Source organism: Pimephales promelas, chromosome 3 (genome assembly GCF_988280905.1).
Source record: "Pimephales promelas chromosome 3, fPimPro1.hap1.1, whole genome shotgun sequence".
In the NCBI taxonomy this organism is placed as follows: Eukaryota; Metazoa; Chordata; class Actinopteri; order Cypriniformes; family Leuciscidae; genus Pimephales; species Pimephales promelas.
This window is the reverse complement of record NC_142771.1, coordinates 20,781,864-20,790,319: the sequence shown is the minus strand read 5'-3', so window position 1 is coordinate 20,790,319 and position 8,456 is coordinate 20,781,864. Positions and strand designations below refer to the sequence as shown.

General features: G+C 36.4%; 2 protein-coding genes across 4 annotated transcripts; one reads left to right on the top strand and one right to left on the bottom strand.

Annotated features, from left to right (window-relative positions):
* The first annotated feature begins 16 nt into the window (after window positions 1–16).
* ppp4ca (protein phosphatase 4, catalytic subunit a) lies at window positions 17–4,159 on the top strand. Of its 2 annotated transcripts, none has more exons than XM_039685582.2 (10): window positions 17–127; window positions 413–560; window positions 1,222–1,475; window positions 1,613–1,664; window positions 1,742–1,792; window positions 1,938–2,039; window positions 2,157–2,330; window positions 3,146–3,272; window positions 3,364–3,553; window positions 3,717–4,159. In XM_039685582.2, the coding sequence occupies exons 3-10, from the start codon at window positions 1,366–1,368 to the stop codon at window positions 3,844–3,846; spliced, it is 936 nt and encodes a 311-aa protein (XP_039541516.1). In that variant the 5' UTR covers window positions 17–127; window positions 413–560; window positions 1,222–1,365; the 3' UTR covers window positions 3,847–4,159. The 2 variants fall into 2 exon arrangements, with proteins under 2 accessions (XP_039541516.1, XP_039541515.1); XM_039685581.2 differs by having other exon boundaries at window positions 1,195–1,475.
* A 1,378-nt stretch (window positions 4,160–5,537) lies between these two features.
* On the bottom strand, window positions 5,538–8,363 carry nudt9 (nudix (nucleoside diphosphate linked moiety X)-type motif 9). Of its 2 annotated transcripts, none has more exons than XM_039685577.2 (8): window positions 8,194–8,363; window positions 7,757–7,990; window positions 7,414–7,503; window positions 7,020–7,106; window positions 6,743–6,854; window positions 6,401–6,547; window positions 6,149–6,233; window positions 5,538–6,059 (listed from the first exon to the last, which is right to left on the bottom strand). In XM_039685577.2, exons 1-8 carry the CDS (start codon window positions 8,283–8,285, stop codon window positions 5,914–5,916), a joined length of 993 nt encoding a protein of 330 aa, XP_039541511.2. In that variant the 5' UTR covers window positions 8,286–8,363; the 3' UTR covers window positions 5,538–5,913. The 2 variants fall into 2 exon arrangements, with proteins under 2 accessions (XP_039541511.2, XP_039541513.2); XM_039685579.2 differs by having other exon boundaries at window positions 7,757–7,987.
* Between the last annotated feature and the right edge of the window lie 93 nt (window positions 8,364–8,456).

Genomic DNA, 8,456 nt, shown 5'->3' with positions numbered 1-8,456 from the left:
CGCCGGTTCGGCCAATCACAGTCCGTTTCGTCATGCATTCCCAGGCAGGAAAAAGCGCGACATTAGATTTCAAAATAGCGACACTCCAACAGTCAATCTGGGAAAGGTTTGCCACATGAACAAAAAGGTATTTCTTTAATTAATTTCTAGTCATATTGTCCTCTTAAATGTAATAAACTTGAACTATGGGTTAAATCATTTCTTAAATCCTAATATATCTCACTTTTGAGGTCTAAACGTAACTATGTGTATTATGACAAAACACTCTTTAGTGCTCTTTAATAAGTAACGTTATCTTAACAATTTGTTAGACAAGGGTTTCCTTCTCCCTCTCTCGCTGTCATTTGTTTTATTATAAATTAAAGACATGTCATTAATAAGAGCAATTAATGTATGCTGTCTTGTTAAACAGGTGATCGACGCCTTTATTTTGAAAGATGAGCTGAACGTTTGATACGGGCTTGTTGATGCGACGGTCACTCTTGCTTACGCCGCTTTTCCAACTACCGTCTACAAAAGAAACGGCGGATGCCTAAACGAATTTAATCGATAAGCCCAAGGTATTCTATATGCATTTATACGTACATTTCAGCGTGTGAAATGCAATTCTTATTTTAACAGAAACTTTTTTTTCTTTTTAAAACGCACAGCAAAGCATTTCTTGTGTTTACGCTAACGTTACCAATTTTGTCTGTAACTTACACTATTTTTGTAGACGAGGCTTTGCATAATGTATTAGAAAAAATGCTAATTTTTGAACAAAACAAACAGCAAAAGGGTGAGATTCTTCAAATTAAGTTAAAGATATTCAAAAAGTTCAATTTGTTTTATTTAATTTGTTAGTTAGCCAGACATGTTACATTGATGTTAGATTTAAAGTCCTGTTATGAGTTTTAGTATTATTTTAAATTATAATAATGCATAATTAAAACTAATACTGAAACTCTTGCCTCGCAATTAAAGTGTAGATTTAATGTAACATAAAAACAAATATTTCTGTATATTAAAAACCTTAAATATTTAGATTAAATTATATTAAATAGAAAGTCATTGGAATGCAACTATATTCTTACTATTATATTATTTCTAAACTCACCTGAAAGACTCAGGAGATTTGTCTGATTTCCAAGCATACTGTGATTGTTTAGCATTTCTGATGATTTTTCTGTGTGTGTGTGTGTCTCTGTTTTGTAGTTATTTTCTCATCTTGACATCTTCCAGGATTGTTTGATTATGTGCACGGTCTCTTAAGTTCTCGGGAGGGGGAGTGTGTTCGTGGTCTCTGTGAGACTAACTGACGACTGGAGAGCCAGTAACAGGGTTTTTATCAGCCTCACATTGAGGAGTATTTCTGTGAGTCTATGCATGTGTGTCATCATGGGCGACGTCATTGACCTGGACAGACAGATCGAGCAACTCAGACGTTGTGAACTTATCAAGGAAAATGAGGTCAAGGCGCTGTGTGCCAAAGCGAGGTAATACACTCAGGTGTTTAAGAGACCAGATGTCTCAGTATGCATGTTTTTTTTATATGCATCTAAATGGTTATTGCTGATTGTTCTTAAGTTGTTGATTTAATTAATGTTGCAAGTGTCGTTGTTTTGCTCTATAGGGAGATTCTTGTGGAGGAGAGTAATGTTCAGAGGGTAGATTCTCCTGTCACGGTGTGTATTCCTTTATAAATCTAACTAACTCTTCATACGATTATGGAATTGAAACCAAATCACTATTTTATTTGCAGGTTTGTGGAGATATACATGGGCAGTTTTATGATTTAAAGGAGCTATTTAGGGTAAGCAATTGAGAATGCAACATTGCATTCATTGAATTCACAAGACATTTACTTTCAAATTTGTATAGCCCTTGGTGGATCAGTTTGTTTTTTATGTCCAATGCGTGTGTCATTTGATTCTGATTGTTGTCCTCTGGGTTTTCAGGTGGGGGGTGAAGTTCCGGAGACAAACTACCTCTTCATGGGGGACTTTGTGGACAGAGGGTTTTATAGCGTTGAGACTTTTCTGTTGCTGCTTGCATTTAAGGTGCAATATCTGTCTAGAAGTTCTTGAATCTTGTTTGTTTGTAATGTTATAGCTGCGTTAAAGTTGTTATACACCCTGTAGTCTGTTCTGTTCTCAGTTCTTTGTTTATGCCTTCAGGTGCGATACCCTGACCGAATAACGCTGATCAGAGGGAATCACGAGTCGAGGCAGATCACACAAGTGTATGGCTTTTATGACGAGTGTCTTAGAAAATATGGCTCTGTTACAGTCTGGAGGTACTGCACTGAGATATTTGACTACTTATCCCTCTCTGCCATTGTTGATGGCAAGGTAGGTCCTCTTATATATTAGTACCTTTCCACTTTCTATTACTTTTACATTCAACCACACACACACAATTATAATTTTAATGGAATTATGTAATAACAAGAAATAAAACCTTTTTTAACAAATTAAATATAATATATTGAGACCTAAATTACATTGAAGAGCCAATGTCAAGTTCCATCACACCTCTGAATGCTTGGTCCCAATTTTCATAATGCATTTCAGAATTGTAGGTGTCACTTTATAATGGTTTGTGGTGTTTTCTGTTATGGTAGTTTACAGTATGAAAAACCTGATTGGTAAGTGTCAGTTTGTGGTGGCACATATCCCTGCTGGTTTCACTTTAGTTGTGGCCACCTATCTAAATTATTTTATAATTCCAAAAGACATAGCTGAACTATCAATCCTATGAAAGTTGAGTTATCAAAACAACTGTGAATTTACAATATGCATTTAATTACATTATGAAAATTATTTTAAAAAAAAAGAAAAGAAACTTATTATTATAAAAACATACAACTAGCCACAAGGCAGATATTAAATAGGCAGATGCTTAATGGTTGTACCAGTTGCCCCTGGGATGTAATAAACTCCTAATGTAATATCACCTCTGATGTTTTTAAATTGATCAAAAATCGTCCGATACATCGATGGATCTCTAATACACTCACGTACACACAGTATCTCTACTGCACTCACACACAGACTCAAACACGCATGCACAGTCTCTTTCAAAAGTTCAGGTTTTTTGGGGTTTTTTTAGTTACTAACCCCAAACCTTTTAATGTTACTGTATGTATACTGTTTTTGCTCCTCAGATATTTTGTGTGCATGGTGGGCTTTCTCCATCTATTCAAACTTTGGATCAGATCAGAACTATTGACCGAAAGCAGGAAGTTCCTCATGATGGACCCATGTGTGACCTTCTGTGGTCTGACCCTGAGGGTAAGAGACTAATAAATTGCAACACAAAGAAAGGACCTTTAATATGTTGACCTAAAAACCTAAGATTGTTTGCTCCCTTTCTTGTGTCTAGACACCACGGGGTGGGGAGTGAGTCCAAGAGGGGCTGGATATCTGTTTGGCAGTGATGTGGTGGCGCAGTTTAATGCTGCCAATGATATCAGCATGATCTGCAGAGCTCATCAGCTGGTGATGGAGGGCTACAAGTGGCATTTCAGTGAGACTGTGTTAACTGTGTGGTCTGCGCCAAACTACTGTTATAGGTGTGTGGGGTTTTTTTTACTCTTACAGTGGTTCCATAACTTGTGTGTACAAATTATTATTTAGATGAAAGCATGCTGCTTTGCATTACTTAAATTTACTTCTCCTAAGAAATGCCTCACCAGGAACGTTTGTTTATTTCCTTCTTTTGTTCTATTTTCCTAGGTGTGGTAATGTGGCAGCCATTTTGGAGCTTGATGAGCATCTCCAGAAGGAGTTTATCATATTTGAAGCAGCACCTCAGGAAACCAGAGGCCTCCCCTCTAAGAAACCCGTGGCTGATTACTTCCTTTGACTCCCCAGTCCAGCAGGACATTTGGAAGTGTCAGAAACAACACCTGTATAGACTGCCTTTTTTAACGTTTTTTTTTTTTTTACTGGCCAATTTTTATCTGCAGAACAGCAGTACTTCTGTGAATGGACCAGTTTAGTTCTGTTTTTTTCATAGGCTTTCACATTCCTTCCTCAATACAAACTTAAACTCTTACATCTTGTAGAATGTATTTGAAACTGTTAAGACTGTCCCTAATTATGTGGTAGTTTTGTATTTTCAAACTGGTGATATTTTTTCCCAACAAAAATAAAATGAGTAGGTTTGTATATTTGCATATACATCTGTACAGAAATGAGCATATTCATCAATCAACTCAGAGTTCAAATTTGATTTACCCTGAGATGGGGTTCTCTTACGAGGTTCTGCATAATATCTTATGCTAGGAAAAAAAATTCTTTTCCACAAGATATTGAAGCCAAAAATTATCCTTAATTTTGAAAAAATGTAAAATGCATTGCGACAGCAGTGAGACATAGGCAAGACAGCTTGCAGCTAAACACGATTACGCAGGCTAGAGAACTAATATTCATTTTCATGGTATCCCACAGAAAAGAAAAAGGGGAAAAAAGGAACGTGGCAGCAACTAATAATGAACAAATTCATAATTCAATCAGTTAAATCTTTAAGCATAAAAGGTTCATGGCAACATGACTATATCTATTTCAATGTGCAGCAGCTGTTTCTACATGCAATGCTGTTCAACAGTGCAATGCTCTTTTCACATAATTAAAAGTTCTCTTATCCAATCTGTTTTTTTAATTAGGCTAATGAAATTAACATTTGACTTTTACTGGGCCAACAGCAAGAAGGCATAGGCTGGACCTGCACCACCTCTGATAGATGAAGATGAGATACACAATATTGGAAGAATATTAAAAACAACAAAATCCAACAGGAAAAAGAATAACTGTTGCTTTTGCAACAGCTAGTTAACAGCTGTGGTGGTGGTTGGCATACATCTCGGACTATCCTTTCATCATCTTTCCATTCCATACTGGAATCGGTTTCATTTTCAGAAGGTAATCAGTTAAATAATCAGTTCTAAATTTTAATCTGGTGAAAATGTCATATTAATAGCACCTTTAGAAATATATTTACTGTGAAAAATTGTGACGTGGTCAATACTTATTTTACCCGCTGTACATCATATTTTATATATATATATATATATATTACTATTTTATAAAATGTCCAAATGTGGAATCTAGCAGCACACACGAACTAAAAGAGTCAATGAAATCTAAGACTATAATATGATCAGTGATGTCAACATGGCTCAGTGGACAATGACTGGCAATTTTTGCAAGGTTAAAACCAACGTCAAATTATTTTCTTTCACATATCAGCTGTATTGATGACATAAAATCTGTTGAAAAAGGCAATGCGTGAATTTACACAACTGAAGTGCCTAAATGTCCCTCGTGGTTTTTTTGTGTGCAAATTGTAACCAGTAATATCCCTTTAATAACAATTCAAAAGAAACAGGCTTTCAGAGAATTCACATTATTCATGTTCAGACCAAGCGGACTAAAATGTTTTTTCATATTTCTTGCTCTAGTGATTGGTTTTGAATATGTCAAAATAAAATGAATTGAACCACTTCATTATCAAAGCAGCAGCACAGCAGACAAAAGGTAGAGCAACACACAAAGTAAGTGCACAATATGAGATGGTTTATTCTTTTGGTTATTACATAGACGGTACATGCATACGCTGACCAAGTTCTTATTCAGGTAATAGTGTTCAGTTCAGTCTAACAAGAATAACTTAAATAATCAGTAAGCTTTCATTTTCGGTAGCCATGCTTTATACAGGATTTTATAAAAAGTGTACAGATATTTTGCTTATTGCAATGCAAGTTTTGGCAGTGTTGAGACGGGTCACACTCCATATTAATATATGCCAGCACCAGAACTGATTTTTCTAGTTTACATTTGAATCATGTCTCCAAGCTACAGTTCTTCTTATGCTTCAGTCAAATTAGATTTTCCTTAATTTATGTCACAGTAGAAAGGCAGTTTCCAGTTTTTACCAGTGGGCATTCCTTTCTTTAGCAACTGTCTCCAGGAAATGCAAGTGATTCGCATAAAGGTCCAAGGAGGAGTCAACATCAATCCAACTCACTTGACCAGCATCATCGCCTGCTTGCAATGGAAGCTCACTTACACTATTGCCTAGATGGGGCAAAAAAAAAACTGAATCAAAAACGTGCGGTCGAACAATGTACTTATTATTAAGTATTTCATCAATATACTGTTTATACCCAATTCATCATGGAAATTGACCGCAACTGTCTCCATCCAAGCATTATCTGTGTTTCTTGGATCATCTACATAACCTTTGTACACCTATAGAAAAAAGTTGCTGAGTTATAAAGCACTGCAACTATTAAGGTGTGGTCACACAACATTACTCATTCTGACGTGTGTTTCATGCATCACTACACTATTGACAATGGAGCTTTTTTCTCTATGTGGCTGCACCTTTAAACACTGAAAACCACACATGATCTCACCTGAAGACCTTCTGAGCTGAAAAGCTTAGTGATTCGCTTTTGGATATTTTCTCTCTCACTTGCAGATGCTTGCAGTGAGTTCATTGCCTCTTCTGAGAACTCGCGCTCCAGTGTTTGAGAAATGCGCTCCCCGGGGTCCACCATACCCTGAACACACAACAACAAAACAACAAAAGATTTTAACATATGTTAGCACATTAGCAGAATGATTAATAATATATGAAGCTGCTCACTCAAAATAACCATTCTGAAAATTTGATTCAAAATGTATTGTATGAGATGGTCCCTGTTAAAAATATATAACAGATAAATGCTTACATAAGCATCGCAGTTTATACTCACCCCTGGGATGGCCCATTCGCCGCAGTCCAACCTCTTGATGGACACAAATTGCAGCATGGGTAGTTGTGAGGTAGTGTGGTGGACATGTTGTCCTTCCGAGTCCCTTTTCCACCTGTATGAAACAGCCACAGGAAATATGAATGGGTGATTGTTTTAAGCATGTGATTGTGAACTCTACCACATTGAACATAAAATACTTTGCATGCTTGGAATTGTTAAACCAGTCAAATGGGAGAAAGACTGCAGTTGAAAGGTTTATTATGACACATTCTAGTACCTGGTAACTATTGGATCAGCAGCGTGGTTTGGACCCCACCTTCCCAGTAATCCTCTGCCCTCGAGTCCAGTTCTTCCATGTGGATTACTGAGGATGATTTACAGCGCATAGATTTTAATAAGCAGCAAATCAAGCCTTGTAAATATTGCAAGTATTTAAATATTTTGGATGACCTAGTATTTTAATGTTTTGAATCTCTTCATTTCCTAATATTAATTTTGCAGCATCAACAGTTATTGAACTGGATTGAATCAACATTTAACTGACTCGAGCTGAATAACTACACTATCGTCTTCAGTAGAGCAGCTTATTGCTGAACTGAACTTTTATAATTACGCTGAATCTGCTTTGATACAAGCGCAATATAAATAAAGGGGACTTGACTTTGACTCACAGTGGTTTTCCATTCTGGATACGATATGGGTCGTCATGGCTTCTCCTGTCCACAGATCCATCCAAGGAATTGAACTGTGGGGAAAATGCGCTAAAGGAAGTGTAAATAGTCTAAATGCATTATAAGACAATTTGACACATATATTTAAAAATATTATCAGGTATACGTTTTCATTTTAATCACTATAATTCACTTGTGTGTATTTAAATCTGTAAATGAAATTGTTCAGTGCAGCGTTTAAGATTGAAAAATATATTGGTATATAATGCTAATAAATAAAATATTTATTTGATTTTCTTTTCATTACTCATGGTGTGATTTACATATGTTGTTAGTTACACACCCAATCTCTGGGTCAGCCCAAACAGGCTTTTTCAGCACAGCGGGGGCCGTATAGTTAACAGGGTTGTACTGGGGCCAGTCTATCTCCCAGTCAACCTTGTCATCTGGGACAGAAAAGCGGCGCGTGTCTGAGCCAGGATATACTGGACAACGAGCCTTAATGTGCGCGACAGGAGACATGTAGACAGATGTTGATGAACAGAGACTGGGAATCCTGTTAATGGCGTTCTTGCTGCTGTAAATGGGTTAAAATAAACCATTCATTTAAAACTTGAAGTTTCAATTTCAATTTTAAATAATAATAATTTGAATACTCACAATACAAAATATAAGGTAGTACAAGAAAATGTACAATGAAATGAAAATGAAATGAAACTTGTATCACAACTACAGCTTCAAAATTAAAATTAATTTAATTCATTACAGTAATTTACATACCAGATTCCACTTGAACCAGCAGAGTACGGAAGCCCAAGAAGACTAAGGGCAACTTGCACCGATGCAGCCCAGTTACGGGAAACAGTTTTCATTCCAGATTAATATAATAACAGAGCTGCAGTAACCAGGAAGTTAGAGATCAGCCCATCCTTTCAGTGACGCAATTCATGCGACTTGCTGTAATGATTACGAGCCACTAGGGTGCTCTGCTGACTCGTAAAATCCATGGTAAAATCCGGTAAAAATTTCTCTAGTAGTAGATT